The 22,916-nt window shown below is 45.7% G+C and overlaps 2 protein-coding genes across 3 annotated transcripts in view; one reads left to right on the top strand and one right to left on the bottom strand.

The window, feature by feature from the left end:
* ctnna2 (catenin (cadherin-associated protein), alpha 2) overlaps nt 1–22,916 on the bottom strand; it is a 1,959,617-nt gene that overhangs the window by 1,088,581 nt on the left and 848,120 nt on the right. Inside the window, exon 1 of one of the 2 annotated variants that reach the window (XM_072497638.1) lies at nt 8,895–8,913. The exons of the other annotated variant lie outside the window; for it this stretch is intronic. The gene's annotated coding sequence lies outside the window, so the exon portion shown is untranslated. Of the gene's footprint in view, nt 1–8,894; nt 8,914–22,916 lie in introns of those variants that run through there. 2 annotated transcript variants of the gene reach the window in all.
* On the top strand, nt 5,974–8,685 carry lrrtm1 (leucine rich repeat transmembrane neuronal 1). Its single transcript, XM_072497640.1, has 2 exons — nt 5,974–6,279; nt 6,453–8,685. Exon 2 carries the CDS (start codon nt 6,723–6,725, stop codon nt 8,298–8,300), a length of 1,578 nt encoding a protein of 525 aa, XP_072353741.1. The 5' UTR covers nt 5,974–6,279; nt 6,453–6,722; the 3' UTR covers nt 8,301–8,685.

Below are 22,916 nucleotides of genomic sequence, written 5' to 3'. Positions count from 1 at the left end.
TCTACCCACACACACAAGACAGACAAATACAGAGGGAGGAAGGGTGAAAATAATAAGGATGAAGGTCAAAAGATAAGAGTCTTTGCTTCAAATGGTGATTTGCAGCATGCTTTCTTCACAGTGCGCCTGTTGATCAACACCTCTGGTTTACAGCGGATGATGGTCTTCTTGGAAGTCATTCATTCAGTGTGGTACTTACAGGCAGCAGGCCTTCCGGTGAGTCACTTTAGTTCTGATCAAACTAGGCCTTCGACTCAAAGGTTCACATTCAGACCCATTTCTTTCCTGAGGCACTCTGTCTGACATCAAACCTTGCCTTCAGCTTGGGGTTTGATTTCAAGCCTTTGCAATCTCAAGGGAATAGCACCCAGACTTTCTGGAGAGAGAATCAGCCCCCACAGTGGCCTTTAGAAGAAGGTTAAGCTGAATCTTTCTGGGAGTAAATTAGTTGTAATCCTCCACCCGTACTGCAGAACCAAAAGTGAAATGAAAACGTAAGTGGGATCAGATCCAATCGCCACCCACCATCGGGCAGAGCACCGCCCCCCTGGATGCATTCATTGGCCACCAGCTACATCAATCAATCCGAGTCATCACTGATGTCAGTCTAAAACAGCACAACTTTAAGGATCTTCCTGCTTGGATTAAAGGCACAGGCCATGGCTTCTATGTGGGTGGCATGGTAGCACAGTGGTTAGCACTGTTGCTTCATGGCGCCAGGGTCCCAGGGTTGAGTCCCGCTTGGATCATTGTCTGTGCGGAGTCTGCACGTTCTCCCCATGCCTGCATGGGTTTCCTCCGGTTGATCTAGTTTTCTCCCACGAGTCCCGAAAGTGCTTGTTAGGTGAATTGGACATTCTGAATTCTCCCTCAGTGTACCCGAACAGGTGCAGGAATGTGGCGACTAGCGGCTTTTCACAGTAACTTCATTGCAGTGTTAATGCAAGCCTACTTGTGAGATTAATAACGATTATTATTATTATTATTAAAGTCGCAGGTCCATTAAACATCCATGGACCAGAAAATGCAACAGCAAAAATAAAAGGAAGGGAAAATAAACAGGAACAAATAGGAAGGACCCTTACAATAGCCACACTGTTTGCATAATAGATTTCCTTCTTAGGTCTGGTTGATGAAGTAGGCAGAATGCGGGGAAATAGTCTCGGTCCTAATTATTATCCACATTTTATGTAAACAATTGGGGCAGTAGTAACAAAAAAATGATAGCACTGCACTTAGCAGTTCTCACTAACACCGGGTCTCAAGCCATTTTGGAGCAGGTGGAGAAGAATGTTCCCACTTGAAAAAGACAGAGGTCAACATAAATCAAAAGCTTGGGGGCCTATGCCATCTGTAGGTTTGTCAGGGCAGGAGGAAAATAAATCTCCATTCACTGCCGATTCCTTCTTTCCCTCCTGCCCATCTTAAATTCTGTTTCCGACTCAATAATACACGGAATCCACAGATTTCTCTACCCACTTCCCTAATTTGGGAGCTGCCCATCTGTTTACTCACACTGCACTAGCAACTTCCCAAAATTATTCGGACAGGCTTAATTTTGAAAATTGCTCAGACCTTGCCTGGATTGCATTGGGCAGCTCAAAATTCCCAAATGAACATATCACAAAATTGTAATCCCAAATTTCAGCTTGAATTAAAAAAGTAAGGTTGGATCTTAATTTTAACTGACCATCATCTGTCAGAAGGAAAAAGTTTAATAGATTGGAAAACGGACAAAAATATTTCTCAGGCACCTGGTTAATTGCGTTGAGACACCTGTTGTGGGGAAAATTATGCTTTGGAGTTTTATATTTGCTGGTCTCTAATCTGAAAGGTAAATAGATGGATGAAACATAGAAAATAGGAACAGGATGAGGCCATTCGGTCCTTCGAGCCTGCTCCGCCACGGTAGCATTGTGGATAGCATAATTGCTTCACAGCTCCAGGGTCCCAGGTTCGATTCAGGCTTGGGTCACTGTCTGTGCGGAGTCTGCACATCCTCCCCGTGTATGCGTGGGTTTCCTCCGGGTGCTCCGGTTTCCTCCCACAGTCCAAAGATGTGCAGGTTAGATGCATTGGCCATGATAAATTGTCCTTAGTGTCCAAAATTGCCCTTCGTGTTGGGTGAGGTTACTGGGTCATGGGGATAGGGTGGAGGTGTTGACCTTGGGTAGGGTGCTCTTTCCAAGAGCCGGTGCAGACTCGATGGGCCGAATGGCCTCCTTCTGCACTGTAAATTCTATGATAATCTATGATAATCCACCATTCATTATGATCATGGCTGATCATCCAACTCTTCCCCCATATTCTTTAAATCCCTCCAGTGCAGAAGGAGGCCATTCGGTCTATCAAGTCTTAACCGACACTTCAAAAGAGCATCGTACCTAGGCACAATCTCCCACTGTATACCCATAACCCACCCAATCCTTGGACACTTAGGGGTAATTTAGCATGGCCAATCCATCTAACCTGCACATCTTTGGACTGTGGGAGGAATCCAGAGCACCCGGAGGAAACTTTCGCAGACACAGAGAGAATGTGCAAACTCCACGCAGACAGTCACTCGAGGTTGGAATTGAACCCAGGGGTGGGATTCTCCCCTACCCGGCGGGTGGGGGGGTCCCGACGGGATGGAGTGGCGTGAACCACTCCGGCATCTGGTCGCCCCAAAGGTGCGGATTTCTCTGCACCTTTAGGGGCCAAGCCCTCACCTTGAGGGGCTAGCCGGCGGGAAAGGCCTTTGGCGCCACACCAGCCGGGGCCGAAAGGACTTTGCCAGTCAGCGGAAGTCCGCACATGCGCGGGAGCGTCAGCGGCTGCTGACGTCATCCCCGCGCATGCGCGGGGTCACTTCCGCATCGGCCATCGCGGAGGCTGTGGCCAAGGCGGAAGGAAAAGTGTGCCCCCACGGCACAGGTCCGCCCGCGGATCGGTGGGCCCCGATCGCGGGCCAGGCCACCGTGGGGGCACCCCCCCCCCCCAGGGCCAGATCACCCCGTGCCCCCCCCTCCCCCCCAGGACCCCGGAGCCAGCCCACGCCGCCAGTCCCGCCGATAAGGTAGGTGGTTTGATTCAAGTCGGCGGGATGGCATGACAGCAGCGGGACTTCGGCCCATCGCAGGCCGGAGAATCGCCGGGGGGGTTCCTGCCGGCCGGCGTGATTCCCGCCCCCGCGAAATGATCGGTGCCGGAGAATTCAGCGGCCGGCGGGGGCGGGATTCACGCCGCCCCCCCCCTCGGCGATTCTCTGACCCAGCGGGGGGTCGGAGAATCTCGCCCCAGATCTCTGGGGCTGTGAGGCAACAATGCTAACCACAGTGCCACCGAGTTACATTTATATAGCACCTTTCCCAACCTCAAAATATTTCAAAACACTTCACAGACAGTAAAGTACTTTTGAAGTGCAGCCATGGTTGTAATATGAGGAGGCACTCTATCCAGTTTGTCCAATGCAAAACAATGGAATAAAGACCAGATAATCTGTTTTGTTGATGTTGGTTGAGGGATGAAGAACGGCAGAGCTCCCCTGAACTTGCTTGAGTATTGCCATGGGATCTTTTAAGTCCACATGGAGAGCAGGCTCAAGTTAACATTTATATATGGAATACTGCACCACTCCCTCAATGCTCCACTGATGTGTCAGCCCAGATTTTGTGCTCATTTCTCTGGAGTGGGTCTTGAACCCACAACCTTCAGACTTGAGTGTTAGCAGCTTCGGAAGAAGTGGAGTATATACCTTAAATGTGTCTGCATACTCCTGCATGGCCATTTCCTTCATAGCTGATGAGCATCCGCAAAAGTGAATGAATTAACCACTTCAGGAGGGACAGAGAGAAAACTGACAATTCAAATAAATCTGAACAAACATGAACATTTCATTATTTTTCTTTTGCGATGAGAGCTTTGGTTATTTTGAAGCTTAACATTCTACACTTCCCAGCATTAGCTAAATGTTAGTTGTTATTTCATGTTGAGGATTTACATTGCAATAGCCTTCCATAATTGAGGTGAAATTATAAACTAAGTGAGTCAAGTCAGCTCCTGTTTCTATTCATCCAACCCCATTAAAGAGCGTTTTGATGTTTACTGACAGGTTTGTATTTGGCTTCCCCATTAGCACAGGATTCGCATCAAGCAGCTTCTCTTAACACACTCATTAGAATAGATTTTTTGAACGGCTCCGGAAAAATATCATTTTATGGTCAGGGATGGGGATTTGTTCAATTTTTTTTCCATGTGGGCTGTTGCTTCCTATCTACAGCAAGGTTTGACAACTTCCACAGGGATTGCCAGTGCTTCTCAGATCACATTCTCACAGAGTGAGCCAATGTAATGTGCCAGGAAGGAACAGTAAGGTGGTTATTGGCCCAGATTTTGTAGTCAGCAATGAAGGAATGGTGATTGCTCCTGATCTCGAACAAAACCCCCCCCCCCCACCCCCCCTCCCTCTCCCCAAATATTTAGCGGGCGGGCTCTGGAGCATCAATTTCTCCGAATCTGACATTACTTTCAAGGTGGTGCTATCTATAGGGGATCTGTGGCATCCAAGGACAGTAAAGTCATCAAGCAGGCTGAGCAACCAATCAGAGTGTCGTATTCTCATAGGCAGCACACCAGGAATTAACACCGTAACTAGTTTTTCATCATTTTACAGAAAGCAAAATAAAGATTGTGAGATTAAAGTTAGAAGCTGGGTCCGATAGACAAACTTTAAAATGAAAATGCATTTTCTATTATTTTAAAAGGAATGGCATTTGAAATGGTATTCCAGGGAATGACATTTCACATGTCTACAATTATGTTTTCCGTTGGCAGCGAGATTATTCATCAGTAATTACGATTTAACACGCTGTTAAGAACTCTGCTGCCCCTCATTCAATAAGGATGAACGTGCTTTTACAGCAAGAATGGTGCACAAAAAAAGTTCACGTCAAATCACTGATTCTATGTTGTTGGTCTTTGGGAAGATTGCAACAGTGCACCTTGTGGAGGCCAGGGAGTGGGTATCACTGATACAAACTTGTGGATTACTGCGTACAAGTGGGTCTGTGAAGACGCCAGAAGTTGTTTTATACATATATATATGCACAGTAATGGCAGCGAGAGGTGCCAGTTCCGCCGTCATTACAGCAGCAAACTCCGGGACAATGTATTATTTATCGACCCTCAGTGCTTGCCACAGCCTGGCGCTAAGGGGTTAATCCGGATTAACAGTATCAAAAACCTGCTTCCGGGGAACGAAGTCAAACAGCAATTACTGAAAGATGTGCATCGTTGAAAATGCAGGATGCATGTGATGTGCAATGGACTTTGCGCAAGCTTCCAATTGAGGCAGGATGTTGCACTGATGGATCCTGAGCCATGCATATTCCACTTCAACTGGAAGGTTTTATTCCCCCTCTCCCCACCCCCGCTCTGCAGCAACAGCTGTCTCCCGCTCCGCTGTGATCCGCTCTCGGCCACGCCAAGTGTATTTTAAATTCCTCCTATCCACGCGGAAGAGACGGCGCGTCCTGGGTGCTGGTGGTGAAGTAAGTGGACGCCGCGCCCCGCTTCACGAAAGCCCTCTCTGTGTTTTTTGTTGTTGTTCTGCCCACCCCTTTTTTTAAATCAATCTGCCCATGTTTGACATACCACTGAACGATCATGAGTGGCTTACGACATTGTGTCAACACTCAGCACGCCTGCCCGCTCTCGCGGTGCAGTCTGCTCTGGTAGAGGGAGAGAGGAGAGCTATGCTGGGCGCCCCGCTCCCTCCGAGCAGTAGCAGCAGCAGCAGCGCCCGCCTCACCGCTCTCAGCTCGCACCAGTCTCCCGCCCAGTGAAAGAGGTCGGACGCCTTTCGAGGTCCGGGGTGGTCGTTTCCAAGCATGGGACGGTGACGGATCGGAACGATTCATTTTACTGAGGAGGGGGGAGGAAACGAAAGAAGGGATTGTATGAAGAGAAGAGAGGTTTTTTTTTTTTGGGGGGGGGGGAAGGTTGCCCTGAGCAGCAGCTGAAAGAAAAGGCGGGAGGAGGATTTTTTCCAACAGCGAAATAAAGCCACGAAACTTGCCAGCGTGCACAAGTGGAGTGAGCCGCGGGCTTGGCGGGAGCCCTGTAGTCCTGTGCTGAGGAGGCACAGACAGACCGAGGCACTGATGTGAGGACTGGCTTCACCCACACTTGGACTCTTTATTGTTTTTTTTTATATATATATACAAAAAAAAAGTGACACACAAAAAAAAATAAGAGCCAGGGTGACTGAATGGAGTGTCACCGTGCCGAGAAGGATGGGTAAGATTATTTTCGTTTGAATCCTTTGATGATTAAGGCAGTCTCCTTTGCTGCCTTCTTCTGCCATGAAAAAGATCAATTGATGCTTAGATTTTCCTCTCTTTTTTTTTTTCTTCCCCTCCTTCCTTTCGAAACTCCCCTCCGTCCTCCAACCCTGGATGTCACTGAGGCAGGAGGGGACCCACCTGCCCGAGTCAGGAAAAAGAAAAGCCCCCAGCCTGTCAGCTCCAAAGAGCAGCGGCGGCGGCGGCAGCGGGACGCACACAGGATGGTGATGTAGAGGAGAAAAAGTTGGACCATCCGCGAAGATTTATCGGTGTCAGGAATTCAACAGCAACAAAAAAATTAAATAAAAGAGTGGAAGGGAGGAAGACAGAGAGAGAGGGGGAGAGTGGAAGAGAACTCCAAGCAGGGATTTTGGGGAGCGGGTCTCACTCTTGCTGATGGATTTCCTCCTGCTGGGTTTCAGTGTGCAGTGGCTGCTGACTAAGCCTTCGGCGTGGCTGCTGTGTGTGCTGGGCTTGCTGCTGGAGATGCTGCCCGCCGCCCAGGCGCTGTGCGCCGCCCAGTGCCGCTGTGACGGCAAGCTGCTGTACTGCGAGGCGCAGAGCCTGAGCGAGATGCCGCGGAACCTGTCCGGGCTGCAGGGCCTCTCGCTGCGCTACAACAGCCTGTCCGAGCTGCGCGCCCACCAGTTCGGCGGCGTGCTGCAGCTCACCTGGCTCTACCTCGACCACAACCACATCTACTCGGTGGACGGCGCCGCCTTCCGCGGCCTGCGCCGCCTCAAGGAGCTGGTGCTGAGCTCCAACAAGATCGCCCGGCTCGCCAACGCCACGTTCCGGCCCATGCCCAACCTGCGCCATGTGCAGCTCTCCTACAACAACCTGCAGGCGCTGGAGCCAGACCTCTTCCACGGCCTGCGCAAGCTGCAGACGCTGCACCTGCGCTCCAACGCCCTCCAGTCCATCCCGGTGCGGATATTCCAGGACTGCCGGAGCCTGGAGTTCCTGGACGTGGGGTATAACCAGCTGCAGAGCCTGGCCCGCAACGCCTTCGCCGGTCTGCTGAAACTCACCGAGCTCCACCTGGAGCACAACGATTTGGTGAAGGTGAACTTCGCTCACTTCCCCCGGCTGCTGTCCCTCCGCACCCTCTACATGCAGTGGAATAAAGTCAGCATCGTGGTGAACTCTTTGGAGTGGACTTGGAACCATCTGGAAACTTTGGACCTCTCGGGGAACGAGATTGAGTTTATTGAATCTTATGCCTTTGAAGTAGTGCCTAACCTCAAGATACTTCAATTAGATTCGAACCGCCTGACCACCATCGAGCAAACCATCCTGGACTCCTGGAAATCCCTGACCAGCATCAGCCTGTCTGGCAACAGCTGGGAATGCAGTCGGAATATCTGTGCTTTGGCCAGCTGGTTGAGCAGTTTTCAGGGTCACCATGAAGGCAGCCTTTTGTGTGCTAGCCCTGTGCACACCCAGGGCGAGGAGGTGCTGGACGCCGTGCATGGCTTCCACATATGTGACGAGCTGGCCACCAGCACGCTGGCCATCTCAGACTCGAGCAGTGTGGCAGACACGGACCAAAGTATGACAGCGCTCAGAGATGCCTCCAGCATCTATGTCACACAGGATACAACGGGAGTAAAAACCACTGATTTAATCACCGCCACCAGCGTGCTTTCTCACGGCCAACGGGACAATACCATCCAGGTTCACAAAGTGATCACTGGCACCATGGCGTTGTTATTCTCCTTTCTGATAGTGGTGCTGGTGCTGTATGTGTCGTGGAAGTGTTTCCCTGCCGGCCTCAGGCACTTGAGGCAGTGCTTTGTGACACAGCGCCGCAAACAGAAACAGCAACAAACTATGCACCAGATGGCTGCCATGTCCACACAGGAATACTATGTAGACTACAAACCCAATCACATTGAAGGGGCGCTGGTGATCATTAATGATTACGGATCATGTTCGTGTCACCAGCAACCGGCCAGGGAGTGTGAGGTGTAATTTTCATTCCACCCGACTGGAAATGCAACAGTTGCTGGGTGGGCGCGCTGCAGCGAGAGACTGGCACACTTTACAATGCTGATTATGAATGAACGACCCCGTACTGATTCCAACAAGTCCTGCATTGGGGGGGGTCTTTCAAAAGCCCAAACAATATTTAAGCTTCAATGCGTCTCTGAAACCTTTCAAATCATCCTCTTGTTGGACTGTCATTTGAAATTTGTAAAAGGAAAAAAAATGTATATGTAACTCTCCTCACGAGTTTCTTATGATATTAAATCCACCTGTAAGATCTGGGAATAAGGGAGTCAAAGGCTCGTCAATGATGTAAGTTAATCAATTTTGTAAACTACCCTGATTTAAATAAATATTTTTTAAAATGTTATTTACGTCATTTACAGCATAAGAATCAAGAGTGATAGCATACAAACATTTATATATACATATATAATGTAAATTATGTATTGCGGTAGTGGGTGAGAAATATGCTCTACAATCTTGCACTGTGTGATTTATCCCCCCCCCCCCCCCCCCCGGTCAATTTGTTGCAGTAATCAACCCTCTTTGGGTGTGTAAGAGAAAGCCCTGCATTACCTGCAGGGTGGTCACAGCACGACAAAGCCGAGGTCATTCATGCTTTCTGTGTCTGCGATGGGTTAATAATGAAAACAAAACACAGATGCACGTCCGTTCGATTGAGCACACTCTCATCACCCTTCTCTAGGTGTGTTGCCACATGAAAGACTGCGGCTTCCAGCCAACGCAGGACGGATAGTGGTATCTTGCTGCAGTGTGGGGGTCATTTATATTAATAATTCTGTACCACCAATGTCCACATCCCTCCAGAAAAAAAAATACAGAATGGCAACAATAAATAAGCTGCTTAACAGATGTACAGGACCTGGCAGGGAAGTGTAAGAGTATTTATTTTTCTTGAGAAAGAGACTAATTTTGAATTCACAGGTCATGGGGTATTTGTTAATAACTAGCAGAAAATATCAATTATGCATATTCTAGCGATGGTAATGCTTGGGTTCAAGACAGCTGATGTTGTTGGTGTGACAATTTAAGGTATATATTTTAAAACTTAATCCTTTTCTAATTTTATTTTGACCCAATTGAAAAATGTTTTCATGCTTTAAACCTCACCACTCCAAAGAAGGCCTAGTAACACAATGCTGACATATTTTCTCTTTAATTTATCCCTTTTCAAATACAGGAATTGCACATAACTCCGTGAATATGAGATAACTTCAACCCCTATGGGATGCAAAGGATTAAATCAATCTGTGCACGCCATGTGCATTCTCTATGTCGTTTCCTTCACTTCTTTGAGTCCTTCCATTTCCTTTCTCTATCTTGGTCACCTTTTCCTGGTCATCGTTGGCAATCTACATACAACCTTCTTGGCTCCCACTCCAATTTTCACAAGTTTCAAAATGCCAAAAGTTCTCATTCCTCTTCCTTTCAGAGCTAAAGGCACTCAGAAAGCTGGTAGTAATTTCTCCAACACCTCTCTATGACATCTCGCTAGATGTCAATTATATTCTCAGTTCCGGTTGCTACAGCGTGATTGCAAGTAACCAGCAGCAACACCAGCAACACAACATGCCAGGGAGCCAAACAGCCGAAGAGATTTACTCAAAATGGCTGCAACTTCATTCTGGAGCCAAAGTTGGTCCAGTGTTTAGAATAGTCTGCAATGGCACATCAGCGTCTCTGCCGTGACTTTTCTAAGCTTCACCAACACCCCAGCTCTTTCCCCTTTGTCGCCAGAGATGTTTGTCTGAAATAATATTTCATTGAAGTTTCCATTAAGTGCCTTTTGCTTGCATAGTCTTTCTTCTCCAATATTTCCTGAGACTTTAATTGTTGCCTCTGTTTTTTTGGACACCGTCCACTGTCCTCTTTAGCACATCGGCACGCCAATTCCGCTACACTGTGTGAGTCTCGGAGCTCCCAGCTTTAAGAATTACTTCTAGATAGCCTTCGTAACTGACACAGTTCATGGAGGCACGCAGGACAAAGCATTGGCGATCGTCTAAATGTGTTGAGATAACAGCACAGTTGATTTTAAAAAACAATATTACAAAATTCTGCTGAAATTCTATGCCTCACACACCAGTCTCACTGAAGGTGCTGTGAAAGCTATCTTTGAAAAAAATCTCAATACCGGCATCTACTGGCGATTGCTTTCCTTGCGGGCAATTCAAACATTCATTGGTAATTTACTTTCTCTTTTCTGTCCTGTTGGCCATCGTTTACAGCATCCGCATTTCACGATCCGCTATTCACATGCGATGAATAGCACCACAATATAAGTGCTGACCAAGAAGGCAACGTAACGATCTAAATCACAGAAATGAGCTAACCCGAAGATCAAATCTGAACCTTGAAAATTTTAGCCAAAGAGTCAAGGCTCAGCTCCGTGAAAATTATAGCACATTTAATTTCAGAAAAGTCTGACTCATCCACCCTGCCATCTCCCCACCCCCCACACAAAATGTATTTGTTTTGGTGCTACAGAAGAGAGAGAGAGTAATCACTGAAACACAGGCATCAGCAGAGAAACTGCAATGGCGAGCGAGGGTGTTGGACGTGCATTTCAGCACAGAAACTTCACTTTGCTCAGCAGCGTTAAAGGTATAAACAGCCGATCTGCAGCCTGTTGCACCGCTAATTTATTAATACACTGTAAATATTAATTCCTTCTACCAACAGGAGTTAGGATTTGGGGAAGCAATTTGCTTGACCAGGGAGAAGGGATTAGTTTGAACGAGGGCACTTCCTTTTCCCCCTTTCTGGTGCTCGCCTTGAGAACATTGCTGAACTCTCCAAGGGCAACCACAGTGCATGGCTGCCACTTGCCACTGCAACCGGCAAGAGTGGCGGCAGATCAGTGTTAAAAATGCATGGATCAGTTTCAAAGAAAATACAGATATCAGATTACCACGGAAGACTTTGCGTCCATTGATTTTTAATATCAATAGCTAATTTTGTTTCCTTTCAACTATTTCACTTTTCAAGCCCCAGCAATTCAAAGTCATAAACATTTGGACCTGGCTTTGCCCTCCCTGCAAGGCGGGGCGAAGATTCTTTACAAAAAAAACCAATGAAATAGAAAAGGTGCAACGTCCAACCATTACTCCAGGGTGCTTACTGCTGAACTCTAACCTAAGGCTATCAAACGAAAATTCCACTGGTGATGGAATCCACTACCCATAAATATTTTCTCAATTTCGCAAGCTTAATCTTTCAGGTCAGGAAATAAAATCTTGAGATATACAGCAAGTATTTATTTAAGACAAATCAAAATGCTGGGAATTCAACAGCATCATCTAAAACGATTCAGGCCAAGCTGTTCATCAGAATGCCAGTGCTGAAGCATGCCACATCTGAATAATCAAACTTTCCCGTTTACTCCTTACAGATCAGGGAGGTTTCAAGATGCAGCCCATATCCAAAGGGAGTTAATCACAACCAGCATGTTGGTGGAGGTGCCAGAAGTGGCGTTAGTGCCCTTTAGTCAGACTGGGGAAGGAAAGGGAGACATGATTTGGGTAGGCTCCCTGCCCCTCACCTTCCCAGTAAACCTTCCTGAAAGACTGACAGTGTGTCCGATAGGATGGGATGTGATGCCCTCCGTAGTTCAATTGTCCAACCCTTACAACAGGAATGGATACTTAAGAGAGGCTCATTGGGCAATGAACACCTGTAGCACTGTATGTAATTAAACTATCAACAGAGTAAGAAGTCTTACAACACCAGATTAAAGTCCAACAGGTTTATTTGGAATCACTAGCTTTCGGAGCGTAGCTCCTTCATCAGGTGAGTCACCCCAATCCAACGCTGGCATCTCCACATCATATCAACAGAGTGAGGGATAAAATGACAACAGAATGCTTCCACGTTCCTGCTGGCTTCATTAGAAAGCACAATGGAGTTGATACCAGCCCTATTTTTGTAACACACTGATTAGACTGCATGCCTTTCTTTCTGGGATTGATTTTTACAAGAAAACATTAGCACAGAGATTCAATCAGGAAACAATCAAGAATTAAATCAAACGTCGATAGTAAACATCGATAATATAGGCAAATCAGTGCAATTATACAAGGCAAACTTCAACTCAGTGCTTAGGTTAACTTGGGGTCATTTTAAAAAATAGACTGTCATCTTGCATTTGTCCTAAATGCTGTTCAGATGTTGTGATTGCATCATTTAATGTTCATTATGTACTTCAGTTAAGTAAGCTTGGACTATGCTAGAGAGGCAGCACCATCAATAAAAAGCAGTGTTCAGTTTCATTACCTCTGCTGGATGGAGACTAGGTGGTAACATTGTGAAAACTGAGGGGTAACACGGTGGTTAGCACTGCTGCCTCACGGCCCCGGGTCACTGTCCGTGTGGAGTTTGCACATTTGCCCCGTGTCTACGTGGGTCTCACAAAAGATGTGCAGGGTAAGTGGATTGGCCACACCAAACTGCTCCTTAATTGGAATTATTTTTTAAAAGTAAGAAAAAAGGCCTTGCGAAAATTGGGATTGGGTTTCTGACCATATAATCCTGCTCCCAACTCAAATTTCTTACCATTTCCAACAAGCTTCGGAACTGGGTGGCAGGATTCCTGTGTTTTCCAGACAGCTCCTCATTGGTGTCCGGTACAGGAGAGAGAGGGATGCAATTTTGACTTAGTTTGACTGATCTGTGGACTGCTGATTTGCACGAGGTGTAACGTGGCCTAACCAGGGGGCTTTACAGGCCCCTCACAAAAAACAGTTCAAAGAAAATGGTGTGGTCAGGAAGAATATGAAAATTCCTCCAGGCCCGAAACCAAATCATGCCACTTATTACCGGTTCTTCTCTGCCCTGCTCTTACAATTGGCCCCTGCTCCAAAGAAAGAGCCGCTGGCTCGACTGTTCCTCATCTGGATGACAAGCTGCTTGTGAACTTCTGGTTCACTGGTCTGTCTCACAAGTCAGACGCTAACCAAGTAAAAACAAAACCATGTTGGAAATACTCAGCAGATCAGGCAGCATTTATGGAGAGAGAGAGAAAGAGCTAATGATTCAGCTTGATCCTTCATCAGAGTCGTATCCATGTCATCCCATCTGTGCTTCTCTAATTGTGTCTCTGCTTTTGAACCAGATGGAAACAGTTCAGTGCATCATCCCTGTCTCTGGAGGAAATTGTTGATGGAGCACCTTGCTCTCTCTCTCCTTCAGTCTAATTCTGATACACAGGTTTCCACTTTTAAATGAGCACCTCTTGTTCTGTTCCCTTCATTTTTTTAAATATAATCGCTCCACCTTATCTATTATTCCCCTCTTCTTCAAGGGTTATTTCAAACGGAGATAAAAACTGGAGGGAAGTCGCTCCTCTAAATCAGACTGAGACCAGCTTTGACCCGTGACTCCTTCACAACATAAGAACAATGGTGCCACCTAGTGCCTTCCTCTACTCACTCTTTACAATGAGAAAAGCTTCCGTTTGGAAGTTAAATATAGGGTGTAAATAATTAAAAACAAATAATGCAGTCTTGACTTAATTTAAAAAATAAATATATACTTGATGTACTGGTAAATAAGTGAGTTTTAGATCTCAAGTTTGATCAAATACTGCGTGTCCTTGCTGCTGTTTCAGTACTGTACCATCTTAAAAAGTTAGTCAACCAATCATTACAAAAGGTGGGTTTGGACATCGTCCCAGGACCACCCGATTAGAAATAGTCATGTGGTTTGAATCTACTTTGGTATCCGGGCAACCTTGCTGTTGCCATGGCAGGAGAGCCAACGTCCCGAACAAAAGCTTCTTTCTCTCCCTTTGTTTTTTTTTTAAATGGCCAATTTGTGAAACCCTGTCATTTTCAGAAATAATGTGCGTAAAGACAAGAAATCAGAATCTTAACAACCAAGTGAGGGGAATTGGAAAATCCCCTTTATATGAGTGTTGTGTAAAAATACATTTGTTTTATTGTGCCCATTTACTGTGCAGCGTGGACCCTGGTGTGCGAAACATTGTAAGTGTTATTGCGAAGTCACCAATGTGACTTTAAATGACTCCCCAGATGAGCATCCCTGGGGCATCTACAGTTAGTATACCGTCATGTATGCACCGGGAGGTGACAGAAACCCAGGGTCGTCCTGTCCAGGTAGTTGATATTCAACTTCCATGTTGGTTAAAGCCAAAAGCCCATGTGCACCTCCAGGTGTCGCCGAGTCAGTCCAGCAGGTACTGCTCCTCTGCAGGGTCTCAGTGCTTCAGCACAGCAGTGCTGTCAAGCCATTAACGGTAACCCAGAACGGGGTTTGTTACCTTGAGGCAACCCGTGTTGAAAATGAAACAGGGGTCTCGGCAAACATTCCTGCGTGCAATGGAAGTGAGAGGAGAACTGTCACCTGTACAGAACTGGCTGCATGGCATGCGTACAGGGGAAACCCAGGAGTGATGTTAACCTGCACTCCAGATATATGTCAGACAGGAAATCATCTATTCACCAACACTGCTATTTCCCTCCTTAATTACTGTTTCCGCCGTCTTTTAATAAAAAGATTATTATTTTGTTTTACTTTGAACCGTCAGAACATATCTGGCAGTCTCTGTCTGCCTATCAGACCGCAATGGCAAAGGTTGTATGAAGCTTTCCCAGGTAAAATAGAACTACACTTCTGCCCGTACAGTCTTCGTTCCAGACCAGCTCCAGCCTCAATGCTCAGTGTCACAGTAATTACAGGAGATCCATCGCAGGGTTTATTTACAGACTCACAAAAGGTGCGGCATGTCGCCATATAAAGCTTGGCCTGTGGACGGCAGTGTTTATTAATGAATTCTGAGTCCCACAAGTAAAGTGTTTTTTCCATTTTAAAAGATAGTGGACGTTCGGAGCAATTTAATTTTACTTTTATAATAGAGGCCTTTAAAAAAAAATTAGAGTACCCAATTCTCTTTTTCCAATTAAGGGGCAGTTTAGCACGGCCATTCCATCTGCCCTGCACAACTTTGGGTTGTGGGGGTAAGACCCAAGCAGACATGGGGAGAATGTGCAAATTCCACATGGACGTGACCCAGGGCCAGGATTGAACCCGGGTCCTTGGCGCCGTGAGGCAGCAGTGCTAACTACTCCACCACCCTGCCGCCCTTTGCCATTTACAACAGAAATTGCCATTTTACATATGGCTATTTTGGTGCATGGTCATTAAAATAAATGCAGTTTTCACCGTGGAAGCTTCCACCCTGTTCATAACGAGCAAGGTAGCAGAGCGCTGTGCACAGCGGTACTCTTGAAGCAGGGCACAGCCCATACATATTGATTGGGTTCGGAAAAAATTGGAACGCCACCTTAAAATCTGCTGGTTTAAGATGAGGAAGTCTCTGAAATGCTGGATTACTGGGGGTACTTTTCACTGCAGGATGCAAGAAGCTTAAGAATACATTTTTTTGTTTGACTAAGAAGGTCCCTGCCTGCCAAAATAATGTTGAGTTAAAAGCAACTTATGAGAATAGTTAAAAGAGTAGACAATGACTTGAGTAGCATTGACAACACAATATATAAAAGAGTTATAAATTAAAATCTTGAAAGACGCAGCATTACCTGCAGCATTGCCCCCCAGGCAAGTCTACAGTAAAAGAGGCTTTTGTCATTGTTCATTTTCTAGTATCTCATTTATTATTACAAAGGAACATTGGATTTGTGTGTCAATAACCTCAAACCTGTTTTTTTTTATCTTTGCCAACAATCTGGACCCAAACAGGTTTTTAAAATGCACATTTGATGGTGTCATGACATTAACTTCCCACGGTTACCTCTAGAACATAGACAAAGAACATTACAGCGCAGTACAGGCCCTTCGGCCCTCGATGTTGCGCCGACCTGTGAAACCACTCTAAAGCCCATCTACACTATTCCCTTATCGTCTATATGTCTATCCCAATGACCATTTGAATGCCCTTAGTGTTGGCGAGTCCACTACTGTTGCAGGCAGGGCATTCCACGCCCTTACTACTCTCTGAGTAAAGAACCTACCTCTGACATCTGTCTTATATCTATCTCCCCTCAATTTAAAGGTATGTCCCCTCGTGCTAGACATCACCATCCAAGGAAAAAGGCTCTATCCACCCTATCCAATCCTCTGATCATCTTGTATGCCTCAATTAAGCACCTCTTAACCTTCTTCTCTCTAATGAAAACAGCCTCAAGCCCCTCAGCTTTTCCTCATAAGACCTTCCCTCCATACCAGGCAACATTCTGGTAAATCTCCTCTGCTCCCTTTCCAATGCTTCCACATCCATCCTATAATACGGCGACCAGAATTGCACGCAATACTCCAAATGCGGCCGAGTTTTGTACAGCTGCAACATGACCTCATGGCTCCAAAACTCAATCCCTCTACCATTAAAAGCTAACACACCGTACGCCTTCTTAGCAATCCTCTCAGCCTGGGTGGCAACTTTCAGGGATCTATGTACATGGACACCGAGATCTCTCTGCTCATCCACACTGCCAAGAACCTTACCATTAGCCCAGTACTCTGTCTTCCTGTTATTCCTTCCAAAATGAATCACCTCACACTTTTCTGCATTAAACTCCATTTGCCACCTCTCAGCCCAGCTCTGCAGCTTATCTATGTCCCTCTGTAACTTGTAACATCATTCTGCACTGTCCACAACTCCACCGACTTTAGTGTCATCTGCAAATTTACTCACCCATCCTTCTACATCCTCCTCCAGGTCATTTATAAAAATGACAAACAGCAGTGGCCCCAAAACAGATCCTTGTGGTACACCACTAGTAACTGGACTCCAGTCAGAACATTTACCATCAACCACCACCCTTTGTCTTCTTCCAGCTAGCCAATTTCAGATCCAAACTGCTAAATGACCCTGAATCCCATGCCTCCGTATTTTCTGCAGTAGCCTACCATGCGGAACCTGATCAAACAATACGGAAATCCATATACACCACATCAACTGCTTTACCCTCATTCACCTGTTTGGTCACCTTCTCAAAGAACTCAATAAGGTTTGTGAGGCACGACCTACCCTTCACAAAACCGTGTTGACTATCTCTAATCAAATTATTCCTTTCCAGAAGATTATACATCCTATCTCTTATAAACCTTTCCAAGATTTTTCCCACAACAGCTCACTGGTCTATAGTTACCGGGGTTGTCTCTACTCCCCTTCTTGAACAAGGGGACAACATTTGCTATCCTCCAGTCTTCTGGCACTATTCCTGTCGACAAAGATGACTTAAAGATCAAAGCCAAAGGCTCAGCAATTTCCTCCCTAGCTTCCCAGAGAATCCTAGGATAAATCCCATCCGGCCCAGAGGACTTATCTATTTTCACACTTTCCAGAATTGCTAACACCTCCTCCTTATGAGCCTCAAGCCCTTCTAGTCTAGTAGCCTGAATCTCAGTATTCTCCTCGACAACATTGTCTTTTTCCTGTGTGAAAACTGACGGTAGGCTACTGCAGAAAATATGGAAGCATGGGATTCAGGGAGATTTAGCAGTTTGGATCAGAAATTGGCTAGCTGGAAGAAGACAAAGGGTGGTGGTTGATGGGAAGTGTTCAGACTGGAGTCCAGTTACTAGTGGTGTACCGCAAGGATCTGTTTTGGGGCCACTGCTGTTTGTCATTTTTATAAATGACCTGGTGGAGGGCGTAGAAGGATGGGTGAGTAAATTTGCAGATGACACTAAAGTCGGTGGAGTTGTGGACAGTGCGGAAGGATGTTACAAGTGACAGAGGGACATAGATAAGCTGCAGCGCTGGGCTGAGAGGTGGCAAATGGAGTTTAATGCAGAAAAGTGTGAGGTGAATCATTTTGGAAGGAAGACAGAGTACTGGGCTAATGGTAAGATTCTTGGCGGTGTGGATGAGCAGAGAGATCTCGGTGTCCATGTACATAGATCCCTGTAAGTTGCTACTCAGGTTGAGAGGGTTGTTAAGAAGGCGTACGGTGTGTTAGCTTTTATTGGTAGAGGGATTGAGTTTCGGAGCCATGAGGTCATGTTGCAGCTGTACAAAAGTCTGGTGCGGCCGCATTTAGAGTATTGCGTGATATTCTGGTCACCGCATTATAGGAAGGATGTGGAAGCATTGGAAAGGGTGCAGAGGAGATTTACCCTGGTATGGAGAGAAGATGTTATGAGGAAAGGCTGAGGGACCTGAGGCTGTTTTCGTTAGAGAGAAGGTTAAGAGGTGACTTAATTGAGGCATACAAGATGATCAGAGGATTGGATAGGGTGGACAGTGAGAGCCTTTTTCCTCGGATGGTGATGTCTAGCACGAGGGGACATAGCTTTAAATTGAGGGGAGATAGATATAAGACAGACGTCAGAGGTAGGTTCCTTACTCAGAGAGTAGTAAGGGTGTGGAATGCCCTGCCTGCAACAGTAGTGGACTCGCCAACACTAAGGGTATTCAAATGGTCATTGGATAGACATATGGACGATAAGGGAATAATGTAAATGGGCTTTAGAGTGGTTTCACAGGTCGGCGCAACATCGAGGGCAGAAGGGCCTGCACTGCGCTGTAATGTTCTATGTTCTAAATTCCACATGCAAAGGGACAATTTTCAGTGTCATCAGGTCAGTACATATGAACACTGGAAAGCAACAGCAACATGCATTTATATAACACCTTTAACCTCGTGACTTGAGCTTTAATCAGCCAAAGAACTTTCTGCCATATTTCAGTACTATTTCTATATCAGTTCATTTGACATTCTGAACATCCTGGTCTGGGTTAAGTTTGATCGGTCATTTCACATAAGACCTTACAACTGCTACTGATGCAGCAACATCAACTACCTTTACCTTTTTATCGACTCTTCAACATCAAGAAACATCTTAAAGTCTTTCACCGACAGATTCAGGGCGGAATCTTACCAGAATTTGGCCAAGTGTCATGCTGAGACAGAAAACTGTTTTTTTCTCTCCAGTTACACAGACCAGTTTTGTCACAGAATCTGGAGTCTCTTTGCCAAAACAAAATGAATGTGCGTGGTTTACACCGTCACTCTGGTGGAACGGGATCTCATAGAACCAGGACCTGGCTCCAAAGTGACCGGGTGCCATCTGTAAAGGGCGCTCCGATCAGCACTGCAGCCGAAAGGCCCCCAGTCCTCATCACAGAGGTATCGAGGGTTCTTCTGTCCCTTCATTTTCCAACATTCATCGCCGATTACATCACCCTCCGCACCCCCATCCCCTCCACTCCCCAAAGGCCAGAGGATCTGAGGGTGGGGTTTCCAAGAGAGGGTGGCAATGACGGATTTGGAAAAAAAGGATAAGGAATCATCTGCAATATCAGCTAGATTGGAAGACAGGAAAAGGTAGCTGATTGTTCATCACAGAAACCTGATCACAATTCAAACCTAGATCTCAGAGATCAAAGCATTGTGTGCTAATCCATTGCCTTCGTCCACATCCCTATTAACAGATTTCAACTATTATTTCAGACTGGCTCTTTATAATATCTCACACGGCCTACTGTGTAACTCTGTCATAGATCAACAGAATTAAGTAAAACTATTTTGAATTAATTGGAAATCTTTTTAATGATATGTATAAACATGTTATTTTTGTGATCTTTTAGAAAATTCCTGTCTTCCCTGAGCCATATATCATTCCCAGTTGGAAATCTGCATCTTGAATGCCCAGTGTTAGCCCAGTGTTAGGAAAGTGCCATGCATGAGGTTTTCCACTGCTCAACATCTCACGATAATCCTAAAAGTGGCTTTATAAATTTGAAGCTATACATGGCCATTCAAGACCCAGAACATTTGTAACAATACACTGACTTGCAATTATTTTCTACCATCCATTTTTCATTTGGTCATCCTGTTTGCCTGTTTGTTCAGGCAGACATTAGAAATCGCTCATGTCTCAGCAACTCTAGGTTAAAGGCGAGATAAATTAGCCAGGATCCCCACTCCTGATTAGGATCTGAAGTGGTACTTGTCCAACAATCCCTCACATTTGAGATATCCTCTGTCACTTATTATCTGGTATGCACGTGAAGAATTACCAAGTGGCCAGATTTTGTGGGATGGCGGGGGGGGGGGCGGGGGGGGGGGGGGGGGGGTGACAGACTGTTGTTAACCATCTCCCACCAATGCATCAACTGCCTTGGGTCAAGATGGCAAGGAAGAAAAGATGGGAATAGAAATTCTGGCAAAAATTCTGACCTTTGTTTAATGCACACACATCAAATCCCCTCTGTTTATTCAGCACAAACCTTAATCAGTTTATTTGAAAGCTAAAATTTTAATAAAAGGAGGGGAGGAAATTTAATATAGTATTTGGACTGGAATAGCACCAATCAGCACACTCATTCCGGAGTTATCAATGTGAAAACTTTTGCAAAAGAAAAAACAGAGATGTTGCAATACTCTGCAGGTCAGGCTGTGTCTGTGGAGAAAGAAACACAATTAACTCTTCATGTTAAATTAGATTTTTCAGGCTGCCTGTCCTGCTGGGTATTTACAGCTTTTTCTGTTTTTGTTTATTATCAATGTCAAAACCTACTCTGGTTTAAAGAACGAAGACCATGAATTCAAAAGTCTGAGCTTACTGGATTGTCATTCACTGTCCTACTAAGCGAGTGCTTTCATCACACAAATTCTGAGAGGACATCGATCAACGTTCCTTCACATTATTCATTTGCTCAGACATAAAAACAGAAATATCATTACAAAAAAAAGTAATACATCAGAATTCCCTGGACCCTGTATCTATTACTGATTAATCATGTTTTATTCTGTAATAAATCAATGTATGATTACATTACGTGAGAGGGGTGTTTCAAGTGGCAAGAACAATACATTTTTCTTGAAGGGTTTTTGTTCCCCTAGTGATGTAGTTACACCCTTTGGTCAGTGTTAATCAAAATTTACTTTTGAGCTCCAAATAATTTGTATTATAATTTTTAGGCGATATTGAAATAGCAATTGAAGATCAGCTACACAGCTCACTTGTGAGGTTCTCCATTAGACATTTAGTTGCCTCTATTGCACAAATACACAATGTTGAACATTAAAGCAAGATCCTAATCCCATGAGCTTTAGCTTCATTCCACTACTGCAACATTCTGAATGGAATTGAGTACAGAAGTCTAAACTAGCTTCATGAAAGCTCATATAAATAGTATTTATTTCACAAATTGAAACAGGGAATGAGTTCCTGTTACCAGTCAGGCTGAGACTATAATTTCTACCTTTATTTATAGAACATGTACACAAATTCTAACATCATGGTCAATCAAGATCCAACAGATTTAAACTAGCTCTAAAAGTAATAATAAAACTCTGCAATGTTTTGGTGGTTGTACATGGAACCGTTTTGCATTTCAGTCCTCACCTTAGGGGTGGAGAGAGGTATGCAACAGTTCACAATCTAAAGGAGAATACTGTAAACATCAGCACTCCAGAATAAAGCAAATATAACCTGGAATAAAAAATATCAACAACATGTTTTTAGGGAGGGTTGACATTTTATCTTAAATACAGTAGAACAATTCCAACTGCATCATCAGTAAATACAATTTAAAAAATGTGACGTGTTCTCCCTCAATTCCTGCTTCGATTACAGAACTCCCCGATAACGCAAAGGGTGATATAAAGAAATATAATTATGGCAAACAGCATTTTCAGTTTGCTAAAGAGAGGCATGAAGCTCAAGTTCAAAAGTATCATTCAAACTTGAGATCCTGGGACCATTTCCAATGAAAGTGAGAAGACTAAGAGGAGATTGTTAGTTTTTGGGCGCGATTTAATGGGACAAGTTCCAAGTGTGGTAGTGAGTGAGGTTTCTCCCAAGCTCCTTGATGGCCGCGTTAACAAGCTGCTGACAGCTATCGACCGGCACTTATTCATTTTTTTTGGCTGCAGCAAGTTCCCCTCTGGGCAGGCCCATACTTATTTTCAGCACTGGGGCGCTGAGCTCGCTGGCCAGACTGGCTCCTCAGAGATCGGGCTGCCATTTTGGAACAGTGCCCTGATCTCTGAATAAGCTTGAGGGCCGCCAACCCCACTCCTCATCCACGGGCAGTGTCACCCTCCCTGCCCACATGGGTGTTACACCCCCATCCCCCCCCCCCCCCACCCGCCCACAGTGAGGACACCCTGCCATGGCATCACTGAGAGCCACCCTTTTCAGGCCGTCCTGCACTCCCTTTCGGCCACCCCCTTTCCAGAACCACCCCCTGCACCCCAAGCACCGATGCTTGTCCTTCAATCCCCTCAGGCCCAGACCCTTGGCAGTGCCACCCCAGCACCAACAACCTGGCACCCTGTCAGTGCTCCTGGCAGCGCCACCCGGACACCTTAGCCAGCATGGCAGTGCCAAGGTGCCATCCAGGCAGTGCCAAGGTGTCCGGGTGCAAGGGAAGAACCAGGGTACGACCAATGACGACCTAGAAGCCCCCCCCCACCAAGATGTTATCCTGCCTGGTCCTCATTTGTGTGGACAAGTACTAATCATTGCTCACGGGACCTCTCGCTGGCAAACCCGTTCGGTCCATGGAGACTGTTGGATTGGATGACCATCTTGTTAATGATATGGAGATTGGCCTTAATTGGTGATTATTGTTTCCTTGCCATGCCTCGG

The sequence above is a fragment of the Scyliorhinus torazame genome, chromosome 3, assembly GCF_047496885.1.
Source record: "Scyliorhinus torazame isolate Kashiwa2021f chromosome 3, sScyTor2.1, whole genome shotgun sequence".
NCBI classification, from domain to species: Eukaryota; Metazoa; Chordata; class Chondrichthyes; order Carcharhiniformes; family Scyliorhinidae; genus Scyliorhinus; species Scyliorhinus torazame.
The sequence above is the reverse complement of the archived record's forward strand: the minus strand, read 5'-3'. Positions and strand labels throughout refer to the sequence as shown.

Coding starts and splice junctions, on each gene's coding strand:
- lrrtm1 (XM_072497640.1), top strand. CDS start 6,723: ATGGATTTCCTCCTGCTGGGTTTCAGTGTGCAGTGGCTGCTGACTAAG.